This window comes from Falco cherrug, chromosome 5, assembly GCF_023634085.1.
Source record: "Falco cherrug isolate bFalChe1 chromosome 5, bFalChe1.pri, whole genome shotgun sequence".
NCBI lineage: Eukaryota > Metazoa > Chordata > Aves > Falconiformes > Falconidae > Falco > Falco cherrug.
The window spans coordinates 17,752,000-17,772,824 of record NC_073701.1 but is presented as its reverse complement, the minus strand read 5'-3'; the positions used below and the strand labels follow the sequence as shown (position 1 = coordinate 17,772,824).

The 20,825-nt window shown below is 40.2% G+C and overlaps 1 protein-coding gene across 3 annotated transcripts in view; it reads left to right on the top strand.

Moving 5' to 3' along the window:
• Window positions 1–657: 657 nt before the first annotated feature.
• The window catches only part of GYS2 (glycogen synthase 2), a 47,401-nt gene continuing 27,233 nt past the window's right edge, over window positions 658–20,825 (top strand). The window contains exons 1-4 of one of the 3 annotated variants that reach the window (XM_027797417.2): window positions 658–834; window positions 10,560–10,741; window positions 13,548–13,739; window positions 14,593–14,778. In XM_027797417.2, the coding sequence (XP_027653218.1) occupies window positions 738–834; window positions 10,560–10,741; window positions 13,548–13,739; window positions 14,593–14,778 (657 nt within the window). In that variant the 5' untranslated portion in view covers window positions 658–737. Of the gene's footprint in view, window positions 1,201–4,506; window positions 4,675–10,559; window positions 10,742–13,547; window positions 13,740–14,592; window positions 14,779–20,825 lie in introns of those variants that run through there. The other 2 variants (XM_005433675.3, XM_027797418.2) reach the window with 2 other exon arrangements.

Below are 20,825 nucleotides of genomic sequence, written 5' to 3'. Positions count from 1 at the left end.
GCTTCTCAGCCAGACCTGTAAGCACATAAGCATCTTCCAAGCAGGCAGCTGCTCTGTGGAGCTTTGAGGGTCTCAGGCTGCAAGTCAGGGATCAACATGCCTGCACATGTGTGTGTACCCCTGCAGCATCCCAGCTCTGTGCTGGAGCAAGGCAGGGGCATACTGTTCCCTGACTTACTACTCGCTAGTTTCCCTGGGCAGAAGACATGATCCCAGAGGCCATAAAAGAGCTGCAGCATAGAAAAAGAGAAAGCAGGTGGAAAAGCAGAGACCAGGACTGCAAGGAGGGTCGAAGTGCATGCCAAAGTAGGGATAGAGCCTTTGTCGCTCTGTAAAAGCTCTAAGGGCTGCAGGGCTGCTTGGGAGCAGAATGAAGGCAATAGCTTGCGGCAGAGCCCTGGGAGCACAGCTGGAGCTGCTTGCGGAGGAAGGGTGTGAAGTAAACTAGTGCTTACAGACCAATAAACTGAGCAAGAGTAGGTAACAGCATTTAACCTGGTAAGTAATCTAAGAGACATCACAGAGAACAAGTCTACTAATCCAGCTGGTTAAGTGGCTAGCAGATAAAAGAACATCCATGGGTGTTAATGGGAGGGTGTATCTCAAGGGGAGGACCCAGGGGCCGGACTCAAATCAGGTGGTGAACTCAAAAGTGTCCTCCCTGCTGGAGTTTGCTCAGGGCAGTGCTGAATTTACAACTGTCAAGCTTCAGTTGTCCCTGAGGTGGTAGATACTGAATGCTGTGGCTGAGGAGCTCAAAACTATTTTTTTACCTCCCTCTAAGAGAAGAAAAAGAAAGAATCCTGGCCCCAAAACAGTCAAGACCTTTCTCAGGTTAGTCTTAAATTCTTACCTCTACCAGCAGCTGCTTCCCAAGCCCTGAGGATTTCACTGAGCCAATTTAATGCTGGTGGTCAGACAGTTTAAACCCATTAGCTCCCAGCTATCTGAATAATTTTCTCCTCGGAGCCTGGCACACCCGCAGACTGCTCTAACCAGAACTGCAGAGAACTGCTACGTTAAGTGGACATTTGCTGACTGTTGTGGTCTGCGTGGTGAGCACTCGAGGGCTGAAGAAAATGCCACTGGCTAGATCACTGTCCATGAATTCTCTTAATGGGCTTCCTCAGTGGGAGGATGAAGACCTACCAGTGGAGCACTTGTTGCTCTTTGAAGTTTCTTGGGAAGTTACCAACAAAGGTATGTACAACACTCTTAGAAGTTAGTATCGCTGGTTTCATAGGAGTGGAGGGAGGCATGAAGGGCTCGGACAAGAAAGGCATTAAGGGGCGATTGGGGAAAAGTGGGCTGCAGAACTGTTTTAATGGAAGGAGTGCATGTGGCATCGTGTGTAATTGTGCATGCTACGTCTGGGCTGCATTTGCCTGTGCTTATGTGGGATGAGTCAGGACATCTGTGTGTCTTTACATGTTTCACCGCCAGCGATAGGTTGTTTAAACAAACATTTGAGTGTTATGCTTGAGTATGCAGATGTATGCATATATAGATGTTGCTTTGTACGTATTTATATTTTACCTTCCATGCAGATTCACTCGGGAGTGTAATATATGAAAGTGACTTGTAAAACAGACATCGTCAGATTCAGAGTAGTTTAGCAGTCTCCTTGAGCCTGCTAAAGCAGTGTGGAGAAGAGGCCAAATTTGAAATAGGTATAAATAAACATAGCTGCATTGAAGCCACTGAACACAAAATAAATGTCAATGACCAGCAGTCTTTATGCCAGCTGAAACCCTTTTGGACTGGTCTTTGCAAACACAGGTGGTGCCAGGCAGGGACTCCATGCTTTGTGCATGTGTACAGATTGAAAATTTGTTCGCTGCACGCAGCTTGTCAGGCAAAGTGCACACTGCTCGTTATGCAAAGATCTTTCTGCCTCCATTTCTAATTCACTCATCAAATCATCCTCTCTCAGCTAGGTGTAGTTCACCAAGGGGGAGCAGGCTCCGTTTTTGCCACGAAAGTGAGTTAGTATGAGTAAATGATTGACCTCGTGTCTTATTGTCCTGGCAGATAAATAGAGATTAGTCAGGAGAGGGGATCTGTAATCTGTTAAGATTTTAACTCTAAAGGGGAAATGTGTGTGAGAGGAACAGACAGTGCTAGGGTTCATACCCATCGTGAAACTGGAATTACTATTCTGTAATAGCTTCTGGTATTTAATCTGCACTGCAGTGCAATTTTTCATTGCTCTCTTGATGGTGGTGAGGAGTATCAATACCCAGAGGTAGTACAGAGAAGCTTTTGCACTTCGAAGCCCTGTGGGCTTATTTTTCAGTAGTTTCAGTCAAGCTTTTTGAGTTAATTTACTACTGTCAAAACGTGGAGCGTGCAGCATCTACTTTTGTAGACTGCATAAGGAAAGCACTGGCAAGCAGATGGCAGCAGACACCTAGGAAACTCAGGTGTTCTCACTAACATCCCCGGACTCGTACATGCATATTTTCTGAGTCATTTGGACCCACTGGTTGCAGATATTACACAGTATGTTTAAGAAAAAGTACAACAATTTAGATTTATCTGTCTTTCTGTGTATGTACAAAGTGCAGTGAGTAATTTAATCATCCATATAGCTCTTGCTGATTTCAGTAAAGCCAAATTGACCGACACAGCTAAAATTTATTATTCTCTCATTTTATGAGAGAATTAATATTTATGAGAGTGAATAATTGTTCAGTTCGTTTAAAAATAAGAGGTGCTGTTAATTACACCATTTAGCAAACCCATATATTTAAATGGGGCTGACTGAATTAGCCATGGCAAACAATTTCTGCATTAGAACCAGATCTCTGTTAACCAACCTTGACTGGAAATATCTGTGAAAAAACTCTTTAATAAGCCTATTTCAGCTTATTTTGCTGGTAAATTCTTGATACTGAAGGTTTTTTTTCTATTTCTTCCAGGCAATTCAATGTCTAAGTCACATGGTAAGATACTGTTCCCTGGTGACCTAACTTTTATAAACAGTTCTTGGAAGAAATTAGGGCACTGTGTTTCTTAAGAAAGAATAGCCAACAAAATACAGGGAGAGTCATCACAGAAGATGCATAGGCTTAGGAAATTATAGCTTACACTGTATGTTTCCTGCTTCCTTTAGCAGAAGGAAGAACTGTTTATTCAGCTAAGTAGTTTGACCCCACACAGATTCAGTACTGCTATGTGTTTTAGTTTTAATGTTGTTGTATACGTTTCTAATATAGAGGGAAAGATAAGCATTGCCAGTGTTTATTGCCTGACAAGCTAATTTTGAGCATTTGAGGTGAAGGTTTCTTTCTTCCTTTTTGGCAATACAAAGATGTGTCAGAGTAGTTCAGCATGAAGTGGGTTTGCACTGCTGAAGTGGTGTAAAAGCTGCCACTGCCTACAGGAGAGAGTTTAAGCCTTCGTGTTAACTTTGTGCGTATCACTAGCTGCCTGGTTATGGGTACGTTTCCTCACTGACCAGTGCTGCTTCTCAGTGGTTTCTGTTTCTCTGTGGCAGTGATGACAAGGCTGAACATCATCTTTCATGTGAAGAATGTGCTATCAGAGCTCACAGATGGCTAGCTATTCCCACACCTGTAAACAGTGCCCTTTACAGGTGCTGAGCTGTTTCCTGAACCTCTTAAATATATTCTCCTTCAGAACCTGAGGATGATGAAGGGGTCCTGCAAATTGGAGCGCATCTAATGACATAGTGTGAGAGGGTCTTCATGTGTCAGGCTGCCCATTGGCAGCAAGCATTTACTGGGATTTCCCTGATGGTGCTGGTTGGTACTGAGCCATGAGATGCAGCTGTAGGGAAGGACAAGTCAGTTGAATGAATTTAGTGCTCAGAGACTTACAAGTATCTATTATTTCCAGAGCCTTATAACTTCTTTCTCAGCAGCTAGCACAGTGAAGGTGTGTCTTTTTTTCTTTTTTTTTTTCTCTCTTTCTTTTCTTCTGTAAGTCTAGATCATTTAACACATGCTCTAACAAGGCAGAGCTTTTTGCTTCTCCATGCTTCCTTTTTATATCTGTCCTGGCTGTTGCCTGTGCAAGGTGGCAACCTCACATATGTGTTGGAAAGCACCGGCATCTCAGTTACTCTTCCTTCTCATCTTCTCTGTCTGGAGCAAGCAAATATAAGGTAGCTGAAGTAAAGAATGAGAAATAAAAAGGCTCACTTGCCAGTGTCCCTCCCCCTTCCCCCAACTGAAAGGCCCCTGCAAAAGAAATAAGAAAAGTGTAGTTTCTTTTGCAAGATTTTCTTTTCATTATTTGGCTTTTCACTGATGGGCAAGACCTGTACTGTGAAGTGGATCTACTGTGTTTCTGTGGCAGAAGGGGGGGAAAAAAAGCAGACAGGTAAGGGCCTCAGTGCACTGCAGTGCCACATTACCTGCTGGTAATCATGGAGAAGCTCAGCATTTTTTTACACTTCCCCTTCTCTCTTGGTCACCATGCTCCAGTACAGACAGATCTGGTCATATCTTTGTGCACATCGAAAAAGATGACTGGTTTTCCTTCCTACATAACATGAAGACCAATAAAAACTTTAAGGACAGGAGCATAAACCAAGTGGCTACAAGCTCTGAAGATGTTGTGTCTGAAACTCCACAGATGGAAATTATCAACAGGAGCAGCTAAAAGCCATTGCAGGAGTAATGGCAGCAATCCTGGACATTTTCCACGGTAAAAATGGCTCCATCCTCTTTAACATCTTTTAAATGTTTTCCTACTGAAAGCTGAAGTATTCAATCTGGGTAGGGGGAAGAAATCTAATTCTATAAGTTAGAGTAACAGTCAACTAGTTTAGTGGGTTTTCCGATACTTTAATAAGAAAGGCTGAGAATGTTCAAGATCTGGTCTGTGCTCTCTAAAGAAGTCTTTAAACATTCCAGTAATATTTAGATTAGCATCTCTTGCTGTACTACTAACAGCTTTTAGATAGAAAATAGAACACTTAAAAATGCTGGGCAAACAGCCAGCTTGTATCATCGTTCAGCTATGAACAGATTAGCTCAAGAGTCACTGGTAGATGAATCCTAAATAGATTTTCCCATCCCTGTTGGAACAAAGACTCTGCTAAAAACAAACCTTGGTTCAGCTCTCCCTGGATCAGAGCTCTATGTACAGTTTCTCTGGTGAAAATATGGACTTTTGGCAATTAAATCCTAAGTCCACTGAAGTCAGTAGGACCAGCATTTTACCTCCTCTGTATTAAATGTCTTTCCATGATGAAAGTTCCTTAGAAGAAGGTGAATGCTGTAATCTGTGACACACCTGAACTAACACACTTTGGGGAGTGGGGATCTGCTGGCATAAACTTGGCATAAGCACAGCATCAAAGCTCTGTGCATTTCTAGAGTGGGGTGATATATCAACATCAAATCAATCTCAAAGGAAATCTTGTGCACTGGGGCTGATGGACACAGAAATAGCTTCTGTATTGCGGACATCTGTCACAAATTTCAGTGTTTCAGCATTATTTCAGAATGTTTGGAATGCCAGAATTTCACAGAATTTAGAGAACTATCTGCTAAGTCCTGGCCACAAATGTGGCCAAAAAATACATGAAAAACATCTGCTAGCTGAAGATGCTGGGTTTTTTTCACCTTACACATTTTACAACCTTATTCTATAAACCATCCCCAGATATCTCAACAGGCAATCAATCAATAAATAAATAAATAAAGTTCCAACTTAACATTAGAAAAAAGTAAGTTCAAGCCCAATTTTATCCATCTCTATAGATCAGAGACACATTCTGAGGGGAAGGGGTGAAAGGATAGTTGATGTAACTAGTAACTGTGGCAGTGAAGTCACTTTGGGTCCTGCTGTTGTCTTGGATGCCATGGCAGCCATGGGCTTCAGGAAGGCTTTAGTGCCCTCAGAGTGGCCCTGGTCAGGCTGTGGCAAAGATGCTGAAGAGCCCTGGGAGAACCCCGATCCTCTCTTGCTGTGTAGCAAAGGTATGCGGGGAAGGACTTGGCAATCATTGACAGTCTCCACTTACCTCTGTCTCGCCTCCATAGCTTTGCTTCCTATCTCTCCTTCCTTTTTAGTTTCTGCTGTTCCTTCCCTCTGCCCTTCTGTAATGTGGGGTGAGTGGCAGAGCAAGTAAAATGAATGGTGGATATCTCTTGCAGTTTTGAGAAATTTTGGCAATTCCTTGCTCAAAGGATTGCAGCTCCAGAAGACTTTTTTTTTTTTTTTTTTTTTTTTTTTGTGTCAGAGCAATTCCTAGATAACCCTGGAAGTTGCAGGCCCTTCCTCACCAGGTAACAAAAAGCATTGGTGATGCATCTTTCCATACACCAGCTTGCAGCAGAAAGAGCACATCTACGTATTACTTCTTGCACAAAGATCTCCAGTTGCATAGTTAGATCTCTGCTTCTACCTAATGTTGTCCTTGGTAGTGATATATCAGGAGACTCTCCTTGACTCGTAGACTTTTGATTTAAATAGTACTGTTGTCTACCCTGCAAGGCTCTAATTGCTTTTTGGATTTTAAATATACAAAAGAAATAATCCACCAGGACTTGAAATGAGGAAAGATGATGGCCAGAGTGATGCAGATACCACTACTATGAATTTTTCCGAAGGTATTAATGTATATGAAAACATTCAAACTTTAAAAAATAACACTATGAAATATTTTCTGGGAAAATATATTGTTTTCTTCTTCTGGTTTTTAGAGGTCACTAAAAAAAACAGTCAGACTTCTCTTAAATGAACAAAATCCTTCTTTCCCAAACATTTTACTTCTGCTTTGCATGCCAGTTTATTTTTCCCTGGAAAAAGAGGTAGAATGGAAAGGAAATAAATGGGGGAAAAGATTTATTTCCTTTCCAAATTTATTTCCTTTATTTTAGCAAAAAAGTTAAAAAGAAATTTTAGAAAGAAATAACAGAAATATTTTCCTTTCAAGGACATTTAAAAATTATTAAAACTTAAAATATTTGAATAAAGCATTTTAATGGAGATCAGAACACTAAACTAGCCCTGCATCCACATTTTACTGCTAAGTCTCCATGTTTGTGATGATCCAAACCAATTCTCTGGATCTAATCTCTCCTGATTCTGCATCTATTTCTCATTTTGCCTTTTATTGTTTGTTTTAAAACCTGTTTCAAAGTACAAAACTTCAGAGGCAGCATACAGAAGCTTGCGACATCGTGGTGTTTTGGTACTTCCCTGTTGTTTGGAAAGGTTTTCTGTTTATAATATGACCTTAAACCATCATAGTAGAGAAGAATAAGGTTTACCAAATTGCTGCAAGTAATTTGAGAATTCTGTTAGGCTCCAAGTAAATACGCAAACACTTACTCTGTTACCCAGTAGGATATGTAATGCATTGCTTATTGGCACAAGCATTGTCTGGGAATATTCGAAGTTAACTGAGCAGACAAATAAGATATATCTTAATGATATATAATGTGATTCTTGAATTTGCTGTGGAAAAGTGTAATTTCAAAAGTCAATGCATTATTCTAGACATCGCTCTGTTCTTCTCAAGATGTCTTTTTTTAAGTTATGCCCAACACTTCCCACATACATAGTTTCACTTGCAGTTTCCCTCCCCTGTCAATTAAAGCTTATGCACAGACGTGCTTTGTGAGTCATATTTCCACAGTAACAGAGAAGACAAAAGCAAGTTTTGGGACCTGGTAACCCAGAGCTTTTATCACAGTTATCTTCTGAAGAGTTTTCACAGTCTGTAAAACACACTCTTTTTTGGTTTTGTCTTTTCACTGTCTTGTGAAAGTGCTTTTCACTGCATTTTGGGCAAATCAGTGCACTGAAATGATTTTACCTTGCTGTGCAACAGATTATGATGGCAGAGCACAGCATGGTCTCTACTCTTTCCCTTAGAACAGGCCTTCCATACGTCTTTGGTAGGGCATGCTTCAGGACACACAGTGATGCTAAGCAAAACCTTGTGAAAAGAAACTCAGCTGTGGGCTGTACGAAAGGAAGGTCCAGGCTTTACTCAGCTTCTGAGCTGCAGCTTTCTTATTACTCTTAAAATTAAATAGCTGTGGAAACTCTGCTACCTTGCCGATTCCAATGTTGAATGCCTTGCATTATAAAAGAGGCTGATCTCCATGCTTGTGATAGTGGGGAAAGAGCTTTGCACCACTCATATACAGCTTTATCACGTTATTTAGTATTGTTCATCTTGCAAATACATATTTTCTTTTCTCCCTGGGTCACCAGGCTGCTTTGCACAAAAATCCTCCCTTATTATAAGCTCTGTATTTCTGCCAATTAAAACCAGCTAGTTTAATGACTAAGATTTCTATCAAGTTCCAAGTTTATCCATGTTGAAGTGCCTTACACTCGTACAATGTATTTACCACTCCATAAGAACAGACGTGTCATTGTAACTGTACCACTTTATGGGTTGAACATTCTGATTGGTCTCATATCATTAAAATTATATGTTTATCTGAATCCAAGCTATTAAAGTAGTCTTTCTCAGCTTGTGAGCAGACAGACTTGAAGGGAACATAATAGTGTCACTTCTCTAAATCCCTGTCCAGAGCAGGCATGGAAGAGTACGATGACTATAAGTTCTTGGCTTTCTGGTCTTAATGAAGTGGAGAATAGTCCTATGCATAAAATTCCTTCTGCATTTCCATGTCCACATGATGTGAAACTCTTCACCTATGAGCTTGATTTAGGATCATATATCTGTAAGATTCTTGTCTCCTTAGGTCGTGAATTACTGCGTAGGGTAATAATTTATTGTAATAATTCTATTTAGCAAGCTGGTAGATTGGAATTGCATTTGGTTTTCTTTAAAAAATACCTAGAATCCTGAGACATCTTGACATAAAAATAGTAGGGCTAGGGATCCTCCCAACATCCCAAACAAATGAGATATTTCTAGACAAAAGGATTTTAAGTGCATAATTTCTTTTCTAGGAACAGAATTAAAAACATAGGTCTGTTGTTCAGTTTCTCAGGGATGCAAGATACTAGGCTTGGTAGGCGGCTTTTTATCGTTGTCAGGTGATACACTTTAATTAATCGGGGAACTAATGTCCCAAAGTGCTGAGCAACTTCAGCTACTCTATTGTAAATAGTGGTCATTTGTGGTAGATTTTTTTAAGGAGACTCAGATAACTTCTCAAGATTCTTGCCATATGTAATTGGATGTAGTGCATTGGCACTTCTGGATACCCTAGTACCTTTAAAAAAGTAAGTCTGGAGTACCTGCTGTCGATCACTGGCAACATTCAGTGCTGATGCTTATGTAATTAGCACAGCTTCTTGGCTGGAGTATTACCAAATTCAGCAGAGGATGAAATTTTTGTGTAGGAACACTAATTCCCTTCCTATTATTTTATTTTTTGTTGTTGTTTGCTTGAACCTGTTGAGCTTCATTTATCTTACCATGCTTTAAAATCACTGGAGCTATACTAGTCTCTGATGTACAGCAGCTACCTAACCTCTGATTTTCTCTTCCCTTGCCTTCCCTTCCACTTGCTGGACTCAAGGATGCACAATTTTCTGAATTTGTGGTGGTGGAATGCCTACTGGCTAGTACCATGGGTCCTGTGGCAAAGCAGGGTTGCAAGGTTGCCCTGCCAGTGCATGAATTACAGGGCTGGCTATGGAAAACTGTGAGGAAGAGCAGCTAAGTAAATCTTGCATACCATGTGTAAGACTAGATAGATCTCTATTGACTTGTCAGGGGATGTTGTTGCATTCCCTTATACGTTTTAATATTGCTTTTATTTTTAAAATGGAGAGTATTTTGGTGGAAGGTGCTGCAGACATTTATATTGGCAGTGTCGGTTACATTCATTCCAACTTTAACAACTCTTCAGTATGGTAATGGAACATGACACCTTTTGCTTTGAGAGTATTTTTTTATAGTCAATAGTCAATGAAATCCATAAGCCCCTCAACTTCTCTCAGTGATTTGTGTAAAACAAACTGGAAGTGCCAGCTCAGTTCTCACTACATGTATTTCCACATCACAAACTATGTTTGAAAATTATAATTGCTGCAATAAAAAAGCAGAAGTCTTGCTTGGGTTGCAGTAGAATCAAGATTAGGCATGGCAGAGTGGAAGCATGAGCCCCAGGATTTGAATCCCGCAATCTGAGTGTAAAGTTTTCACAATCAAAAAAGAGAGGAATAACATAAGAATAAAATAATACAGTTGTTGAACATTTGTGGTGTAACTTGGAATACCTAAAAGAAAATTTAAAAAATCACAGACTAGATAAAAGTAACAGTAAAGGATAGAAAGGGCCCATTTGAGAATAGAGGAGAAATTCAGGGAAGCAGTCACCCAGGAGTAAGCAAAGCGTTAATTTGTCATTTAAGAATTACACAGTCTGCCATCAGTGCATACTTCTCAATTGAACCATGAAGCTCTGATTCCATTTGAGAGACTGAACTTCTATTTATCTGATAGAGTCTGGGTTTCACTTAAAATCTGATTATGTGAAGTGATTTAACTAGAGGTGTATCTGATCCACAGGTGGGTTGGAGCTTACTCCAGAGCTTTGTGCCTGTGCGGCTTTCTACTTTTTGTTCTTTGTGATCTTCTTTTGCAGTGGGAGGCATTTACACTGTGATCCAGACAAAAGCTAAAACTACAGCAGATGAATGGGGTGAAAACTATTTTCTGGTTGGTCCCTATTTTGAGCACAATGTGAAGACTCAGGTGGAAGCATGTGAGCCTCCACACCTGGCAGTTAAGAAGGCAATGGACACCATGAAAAGCCAAGGGTATCAGGTAAATCAGATGTTCTACTGCTTCCCAGGGCAACTAAGCTGACTCTGAGGGGATTACAGTTTTGGTTAATGCTCTTGCTGTTCCACTTGACACAGCAGTCCTGGTCAATGTCACAATGGGAAGGGCTCAGAATCCACTGTTAGAACAGCAGAGTCAATTCATTAAAGGTTATTTTTGAGGAAGAAGCAGTTTATCCAATTACAGGTTTTAACAGTCATTTATCTGCAAGTCTGCCTAATTGGATTAATGACTGATTTATCTGGTCTCTAAATACAGTGAGATTTCAGTAGATATATGACCTTACTTTGACTGAACCCTTACATTTGGTGTTCTTGTGCTAGAGAGAGAACAGTTTTCCACTAGCTCACAATTTTTCTTGTTACATTACATTCAGTTGAAAGCTAGAAAGGGACAAATCACAGGTGGAATTAAGAAAAAGCACCCAACTGACAAAGAATCTGCTTCCTCAGATCAATGAGACTAGCTGCCTGTTCCCTAGGAAGAGATATTAAACCATAGCACAAGGAGTGAATTCATCTGTGTTTCCTACTCACTTTTTAAGCTGTGTTTTCTGCGTGATGTTAGTCAAACCTCATAGCTTTTCTGCTACTCGGTTTCTCCAACAATAAACTAGACATAAACTTCTTCCTATAAAGGTGATCTGCTGCAAGGAATAGAATCTGCTGTACTGATGGGCAAGCTACTAAGCTGCAAGCAGCTGCAACCTGGAGGACAATTGATTACCTGAAAATGGGTGGAAGATAACACGTGTTAAATCTGACCTCCTTTCTTGAAAGTCCTCATCAGACATCTAGAACTAACCTTCGCTCTGATTCAGCACTGAGTCTCTCAGAGATGCTGTTTGCAGGTGGAAAAATTGTCTGCTTAAAGTGTGTGCCTAACAGATGTGAAATGCATCGAGAGGCAGCAGCAAGGAAGCATTCTTACAAGGTTCTGTTGCTGAGGGGCATGACACACTTTAATGTAGAAATTCATAAAGTTCTTGGACTGCCACTAGCTGTGGCACTGGCAACGTGTTATGTCCCTTCGCAACAGCAGTTCTGCTGTTAGTGAGATCTAATGCCCTATTGCCTCTTATGTAGAAGTATATTGTCAAATATCTATGTGCCACAGCTTTGGAAAGTGTCTGCTGGGGGCACTAACGTTATGTGATGCTTGCATTGTTCAGGTTGAGGTTCAAACTAAAAGGTCTAATCTAACTTCCATTTCATATTTCTAATCAGATTTTTGTAAGTGATTGATCAAGTTTTCCATGTTGCCTGTTGCTTACAAAGAGATGTCTGCAAGCTGTGCAATACTCCTTTGTATGGAAAACAGCTAAAGACTTGTGGGGCAGATTAATTGCAATGCTATATATACACTTCATGCTGTTCCAGCAATATATTCAATTTAATCAGCCAGCTCTGCCAGCCTAACATGTGCATTGTGCTGTTGGAGCATTCATATATAGCAGTAAATCTGTCCCAGGTACGTCAAGTATAGCTTTGATCTCTAATAACGATGCTCTAGTTTCCAGTGCTTATCCTATTAACATTTATGTCTGGATTTTGCTTATGCATCAGAATGGATCCCTTTACACTAGGGGACCTAGGAACCTTCCAAACTTCTCATGGCAGGGGTATTTCTGGCTGAAACCTGACTCCCTATCTAGATGAAGTCTGCATTCACACAAACTCCCTGCTTTTTAACCTTATTTTCCTGAATAAGAAACCTGGATAACCTGAAATGAGTACATAAGGAGCTGATCCTCCTTTACGCACCTGTCTTTGTTACATCAGGTATTTTTTGTGCAAACAGATCTTGGAGCTTTCATCTCATTGTTTTCGAGACCTGAGCTCTATTCAGCCCATTCTAGTGTAAGGGCTGGGTTTAACCCCTGAGGTCTCAGGGGCTGGTGAATGAAGAGAGATTGAACAATGGCATAAAAAGATTCCTCCACGTGGGGTGTAAACTGCACTAGCTTCCTTATAGTACCTTCTTCTTGCCAGTTGATATGTCTCTGCTGCTACAGTCATTTTGATGGTAGAATTAATGTGAAATAATTTGACTGTGCAGACTGGTACAATCTGTAGAGTGGGCCCACTTGCATTGTGTTGCTTTATGACAGTTCAGCCTCCTCTCCTGGTTGAGCAGGCTGGCAAGGTAGGTTATATAATTAAAGTTCTAAATACTCTAAAAGGTGTTTAACTATACTGATGCAGATAAAGCAGGAAAGCTGTATGTTTAGGCTGATGTGGTTTTAATTGTTATTACACCTTCAGATTGTTCTTTCTACTCTGCCAAAGTGCATCGACTGTGCTGCTTGGGCAGAATGAGGAAATGTCATGGTAGGTACAGGTCACAAGCACCAGTCCTCCAAAATCTGTCAGCAGTAATCTTGTGTAAATGGGAGAAAACTGGTGACAAATCTGACTGGAAGAAAGTAATTTAATAAGAACAAAAGTGGCATAGATACTTCAATAAGAACATGACTTCATTATTCAACCAAGTGTAGTCTTCCTATGCTATTTTTCATGAAGAAAGTTAACACTGCAATGAAAATCTAAAACGAAAGTCGTAAAAGCAAAATGTTCCTAAAGACTGTAGTTTCCTTTTGCCCTTGCCTTTGATCCAGTATTACTCCATGTATTTTGCAAGGAAACCCACAAATCCTCAGTATGTAAGACTATGTTCACATATTCCTTATGTAAAATACTTAAGATTTGATGGATGAAAATATTTATGCTAACTGGCCTTGACATTCACTTTAACATTTTCTGCTTATATCCTTGCCTTTTTCCCATAGGTCTATTTTGGAAGATGGCTGATAGAGGGCAGCCCATATGTCTTACTGTTCGATATAGGAGCAGCAGCTTGGAATCTGGACAGGTGGAAAGGTGAATTTTGGGATGTCAGCAACATAGGGATCCCTTTTCATGACCAAGAAGCCAATGATGCTGTGATATTTGGATCGTTAACAGCCTGGTTTTTAAAAGAGGTAAAGTTTTTAAATCTAGATATTTTCAAACCTCAGCCTTGTTAGCAGGGCAAAAAAAGCTTTGGGATATGATTCTTGTTCTCCAGTTCGAAAACTATGATTTTAAGGAAGTTGATACCTGATGTAGATCAAATTTGTGTTAAAAACTTAAGATTCAAGTGGTCATTTAACTATGTTTTTTTCCAGGAAAATAGGGGAGTGGGGGGGTGGGACATGACAATGATGGCAGCGGTTGTCCTATATGAAATGTGCTGTGTCTTTATTGTCACTTCCCCCTCTGTTTCTTCTCAACATCCATCCCCAGATGCTCTTTACAAGTAGGATCTCAAATTCCTTTTTTCTTCTCTAGTTGAGCAGTTGGTAGTAAAGTTGTCACACTCACAAACTGTCCTTGAAGCCAGTCAAGCCATATCTCAGTGATTAGCTATTACCTTGTACAGGGAACATAGACAGAATTACAGTACTGCAACTTCACACGTCACACTTCCACAGCCCACCTGAGGAGGGGAGAGTTAATCTGTAGAATAATCTGTCATAGGTGCTCATGATTTTCTTATCCAAACAAGACTTTCAAGAGCAAAAGAGTAAGTTAAAACAAAAAAGGGTGACTGCTTGCCAGAGCTCCCCAACACTCTAGGAAGGATACTGTACTGAGGCACCAGTAAGTACATGTGATTCTTGGCCTAAGGATTAGGGCTGATGGGAATCGAGACACACGACCACTTAAAACACTGCACTGCTTTGTCATATGAAAGAGAGCAAGCACACAGAAGAAGGCATGGAAAAAAGAGGTTTCTGGGGCTGGAACAATGGGCAGGATAATGTGTTTCATGTATGTTCTTTCTAATTTCAGCTTTCCTGTCAGTTTGCTGACAAACCCAATGTAATTGCCCACTTCCATGAGTGGCAGGCAGGAGTGGGTTTAATACTGTCTCGATCTCAGAAACTTCCTGTTGCCACAATTTTTACTACCCATGCAACTCTGCTTGGGAGATACCTGTGTGCAGCCAGTATAGATTTTTACAACAATCTTGACCAGGTAAGAGATGTTTTCCTCATTCTTCCTTTTTTTTCAGCTAATTAGCTCCTGGGTCCTTTTCTGTTTACTGTGCTACACCTTATATTGTATTTTCTTATTTCTGTGTGATTGCTTATGATTGACCCACAGCTGAGTGATAGGTTGTCGGTTCCAGAGCAGAAGCAACAGTGTTTGTAAGACCATGAGGTGCCTAGGTATGAGTGCCTTTGTGTCATCTGGCAGGTCTTAAAGCTCAGTGAAGTCTAGAATACTTGCGCTACCTTCAATGAACTTTGATTTACCAGGTTTGCACTGCAGAGTACTGAAATTAATTCAGCCTCCAGTCAAATCAGCGTCTTAGTCCAATCCACTGATATATGGAGTAATATTTCAGCAGTACAGGCTTGCCAACAGAGAATATTAACCTTCTTTTCAAAGGTTTCAGACATATTTTCAAAAGCAAGGGGAGAGTTATGGGCCCCATGTATCACTGCAAGTCAAGTGTCCTTGAGACTCTTCCCCTTTGTGTTCAGGAAAGGCATTTATTGCTTGAGTTGATTGCTATGGTTTGGGAGTTACTGTTAGCAGTGTGAGTAACCAGCGCATGTAAAACCTGTTCAGCTGTAGTCATCATCTGACACTTCAGGTGCAGCCTCACAGCTCTCTTTCTTAATGAAAGGAAGCAGGAAACATAGCCAGCAGCCCTTCTCTTGCTGAAATTACCCTGGAATTCCATTTATTTTTTTCTTCTTTCCCCAGCTTAGTACCTAATTATTGCAAGTCATAAGTCCTTTTAATTTCAAGCTTTTTGGTTTAGGCTTAATTTCTAACTGGCAGATGTAGGAAGTATTTTCTGGGTTCAAACAACCTACATCTGTTTCTTGGAATTTTTGTAAACTGTCTAGTGGTTTTGGTTTTCATTGTTCTCTTTCCACTCCAAGCATAACAGAAACCAACGTTTCAAGGGCCCAGATGTCTTTAGCCCTGCTTTCAGCAGAGGTACGTTACATGATCTGGGATTTCTAGTATAGTTACAGACAAACTGAGTTCAAGACCTTTTTGCATTCCAGCACTTACTGAGGGTACAGGTAGTTAAAAGGCTAAAATAATTGCCTTGTTCACTGTCCATGCATTTCCTTGGCTAAAATCAGTGAAGAAAATTGTTGGCAATTTTCAGTTGGATGTTTGAAGCTTGACACACTGTGGAACAGTGTCATCCAAAGCTAAGGCCCAAGTAGAAGTGTGTTACTGGCCTTATTCAAAAGCAAAGAATAGATTGCCATTCCCTTGTACTTCAAGGAAAGAGTCATTCTTACTCCTAAGTCATCTTACTCCACTTTTTTTTTTCTTTCCCACCAAAAGCAACTACTGAATCTACTGAACACACTAACAGTAAAAGACTGCCTCTCCTCATTTACTCGTATGCGTAAAGGTTGCACATGGTAGTGTTTAGGGGGAATTCTCTCTGCCCAATATGAGATAATTGTGGTAATAATAGGTGGCTATTTCTCCTAGGCTCCCTGTATCATCAGTGGAGTTACACTGATTGTGAAGAGGGCAGTGTAAGGCAAGCATCCTCAAATTGCCATCTGAAAGATCTGTCCTCATCTATCACCCAGGAAAACTAGTCTCCTAATTTAGGTATGTTTGTTAGGTGCATTAATGAGGCAGCATGAATAACCCAGTCATGCAGTCTAGAAATCTGGACATTCCTACTCTCCCCATATTAATCTTATGTGTATATATGCAAAGTCTAGCTTTAAAGTCACATTAAATTGTTTTTCTCTGGAGAGAGCTAGATTGAAAGAACTGAAACCATATGGTTTCAGGTTTCACACTTGAGAAAGTGGGGACTTTTCAGCAGTAATTTTATTTGCCCTTGCCGCCTTAGATGTAATTTGCTAGTAGGGAGGCTATAGTTGAAAAAAAAAAAAAAAAAAAAGGGCTGGGGAGGGCATTTAGAATAAGAAATTAGAGTTTAAAAAACAAAAAAGGATGTTGACTGTTTTACAAACTGATGTTAAAAATACTGTGTCAAAGCCTTGCCTTCCTTTTTTAAAGGACATTCTAAAAAATTTTGGTTTGTTTGGTATTTTGGTTTATTTGGTGATCTAAGCAGTCAGGCAAAATAGTCTGCTTTTATAAAAAGCAACTTTTTCTTCTCTTCGTAACTTTGGGGGCCTCACCCTTGTTTGTGTACTCAAAAGAAAAATTAATGATCTTAAATCAGAGCAGATGTACAGATTTTTTAATATATTTATAATCTAGTCATATTATTAATATAATTTTTACTGTTCATACATGACACGGCCAACTTCATGTGATCAGGTACTGTCCATCCTTCTGCAAAGCTTCACAAGTCATATTGGTACCTATCAGCTATGTCACAAATACAGAAAATTATATTCAGATTTTATTCTAATATTTGAAATGAAACATTTATTAGTTGTAAGTATAATAATGAAGTGGTGTAAATAAGGGAGGAAACTTATGGATTTCTAGACCATAATGCTTTATGCCCCCTGGGGAGAGATTGACATTTAGAAGTGCTAATAGAGGAAAGGATGCCAAGCTGTTATACTACTGTTTGACGTACTTACAGGGTACTAAAGCTCTTCCTGACAAAATTAACTTTTAGTAAAGAGACCAGATACCTTAATGAGGCTCCTTTTGGCTCTAAAAAGTTCAACTTGGCCCAAAAGTCAGTTGAGAAACATGAAAGGTTGATGTAGAGTACAGTAATTAAATTATACGTATAGCTAAGACTTCAGAGGCTATTCTCATTGCTGTCTTCTAGTAGTAAAGTATTCAGGTCAAACAACCAGTTTTTCCAGTGAAGAAGATTCTCCAGGGCTTCCTAATGTTTAGTCTCTGGATGAGACAATATGTTTTTAGGGCATGTCATCACCTCCTACCCCAAAGTACAATAGCTAATTTCCCTGTTGCAGTGCTATTGCATATTTTTCGTCCTTTAAAGCGTAATAGTAATTGACTTCAAGTTCTCTCCTGATCCTGATTTTATGGTTAGAACACAATTTCCACCAGCTTTAAGCACAGCAGCTGAGATAGGTGGGAAAGATGCAACTGTAGTTATGTGCTGTGCCAGATATCACAGAAAAATGGTTGCAGTGCAAAAGGAAAGGGTATGGCCTAATTGTGCTTAGAGGCAATTGGGCATGTACAGCTCCTACAGAGAAGAGGAAACCTCATGTTCTCTTTTCTAGCCCCCACCACAGTCCACAAAAAGCTGGCTTAGAACACCTGCTAGAGAGAGCTCTACTCAGCTCTCTGAGGCCAGGTGCTTTCCTGTGATGTTGAAGGTTTTAACAACGGGATCCACAGGCAAAGCCACAACATGATTGTTTGATGACTGATAAGATATTTACCTGGCATCTTCACAGTCCTTTTTCTCCTTCATAGTGCCCTGGGGGTGTGTGACCAGTGCGTTGTTCCTCCCTGTAATGTTTCCTGTTAGCCCCGACGCTAGCACGCTCTCAGGTCCTCCACTGTCCATCAGCCCTGCCTGCTCTGCACACACATGTGCATCCATGTGTACCTGCTGGCCACACGGTGTGACACTCTTCCACTTCGGTGTCAAATCACTACTGTAGATAAGCAGGATCAGAAGATACAAAATGAGTTGAAAGATCCCTTTAAAAAATATAAAGGAATACTGAGATTTTCTTTCTTTCTCTGGATTCCAAGTTGGAAATGCCACTTTAATTCACCTTCCTAGCAAAGCTCAATAGGTGCCAATTGGCACAAGTATAGAGGGTACAAATGTATTCTCTGAAGTAAGCCAACGAGGTCAGTAGCTTTACACCAGAGAATACTTTGACCCAAATCCAAACCTATTTGGAGTGAAGGTCAGTATCAATGATCAGGCAAAGGGCTGTGCAGCGCAGGGTGGCTGATAGTTTTGCTAGCACTTCTGTGAACAATGTCACCAGCCCCTGTCAGGTGGTAAAACTGGAAGGGAAGGTTCCACGTGGTCTTCTGATAGGCCTCATAAACACTGGACCCATGAAAACTTGACCTTCAGCCTTACTAGTCTTTTGGGGACTTAGTGAAGGGTTGCCACAGTGTGATGCATGATTCTTTACAGACTCCCTAAATCACATAGAGGCCTTAACTGTAGGCTACCAAAAGTCTTTGTTTCATGAGCTGAGGGCATGTGTCAGCCTGTAAGCTCTAAGAGGAAATTTTCTGGGGGACTGAAAAGCTAATCAACCTAGCAGATTTGAGCTGTAGGTTGCTGGAAGATAGGAGGGTGCACTATGGATGTAAGACTGTAATACTCTCTGATTCCTGACCTCCTCCCGAGCCATCTGCTCTTTGCCTCGATCAGAGACAGGATCTTGGTTCTTATACAGCATATGAGATTATACAATTACTATATTCTTACAGCCTTAACTCAGGAGAAATCTAGCTGCCTCTTGCTCCAGTGGAAACCTGGGTGTTAAACCCTTAACAGTGTGCACAGGAGCACAGTGAGTGCCAGAGGTAACACTGCTGTGTCCTCAGCAGCATGTAGCAAACAACAGATGAGCTATGTCTGAGCTAAGGAACCCTGTGGCCATAACCATGTAACAGCTGTTCAGTGTGTGTTTTAGTTCTTCAATTCACACTTAATTCACTCTGATACTGGAGGAAGGAAGGGAGGAAAAAAAAAAAAAGAACAAAACAGAAGGTGACTTGCATAGTAACAGGCAGTGTGTGATAGTTTTATCTACTTTTAAGCATTTGAAGAACTCTGGGTAAACGGCTGGGTCAGGGACTGCTAACCCTGGCTTACTGGGTTGAACTCTTCCAATGTCAATGCCCTAATTTCAATAACAAGCAGAGTATGTTATGAGCTTAATACCTAACGAAGTCGAAGAAGTTTTATAGAACTAAATAGTCCAACCAGCAATGCATTTTTCCCCCATTGTCCCCATGTCCACTGTAGCTTTTGCAGCAGTGACAGTCAGGTTGTATTTGTTGCCAAGATAAACTGAACCGAAGTAGCTAATCCAGAAGACAGGAAGGTCTGTGAAAAAAGTTCTGAGCTTGTGGAACCTTTTTCTCTTCAGGAAGAACTGACTTCTCAGCTGAAGATCAAGAATGTTAAACTTTTATTCCTTTCCCAATTGTTTAAGAGGACTGACTTATTTAGGTGGGGTTGTTTTCTTTTAATTTTATTCTACTTTTGTAAGTTGGGGTTTTTTTTTTTGTTTCATTTCATCCCTCTAGGGTTTTAAATAGACCAACACCTTTCATAAATTGACTGAGACACGCTGATGGTCCAGGCTAGTTCATAGGTGAATAGAAAGCTGTATTTGGAACAGCCTTTTTGGCAAATGATCTAATCTGGAATTTCCTCTGAGAGGTGACAATCTGAAATGCTTTTGTGGAACTGGCATAATGAAGAAGTTTTTAGGTTTCAACCTCTGATACTTATTACTTAAAAATCACTGAGTTATAATGGAAAAATCATGGATTTATAATGGAAAAAATGCTCTAAAGAGAAGAAAAAATATTAGTTTCATTCTTTATTGCCTTTTTCCTTATATAAGGTTGCTCTGCCAATGTGTAACTCTTTTATTTAGACCTAGCAACATTTTACATTCTGTTCATACAAGCGCAGCTGAATCCAGTCTGCAAAGTGGTGGAGAATTCTATCACAAGAAGTCTAAAATGAAAAGTGTTAAAAATCCCAATGAAAATGAACAGTCAAGAGCTTTTATGTTGACAATATAGGAGCACAAGCTCTCGTTCCACTTAGTACAGTATTGTCAAGACTGTCACTGAGCTCACTGTTATGCAAAGCTGATCCGCTTTGTTAGTAGAGCAGCTAATGGAAATCTGACTTAAGCCAGGAAGTGTAAATTTTGTTCCTTTTTGGCATGGCAAAGCTATGCATCAAACCTATACCTTTTATTTGAGATACAAACTACTTACAAAAACATTGACCCTTGAGGTAGGGTTCAGATGGTGAAGGGATTCTATGTTATTTATGCAGAGGTGTTGCAGTTATTCATTATCGAACTACATACTGTAATTCTGGTTTGAATTTTTCTTGGTTTAAC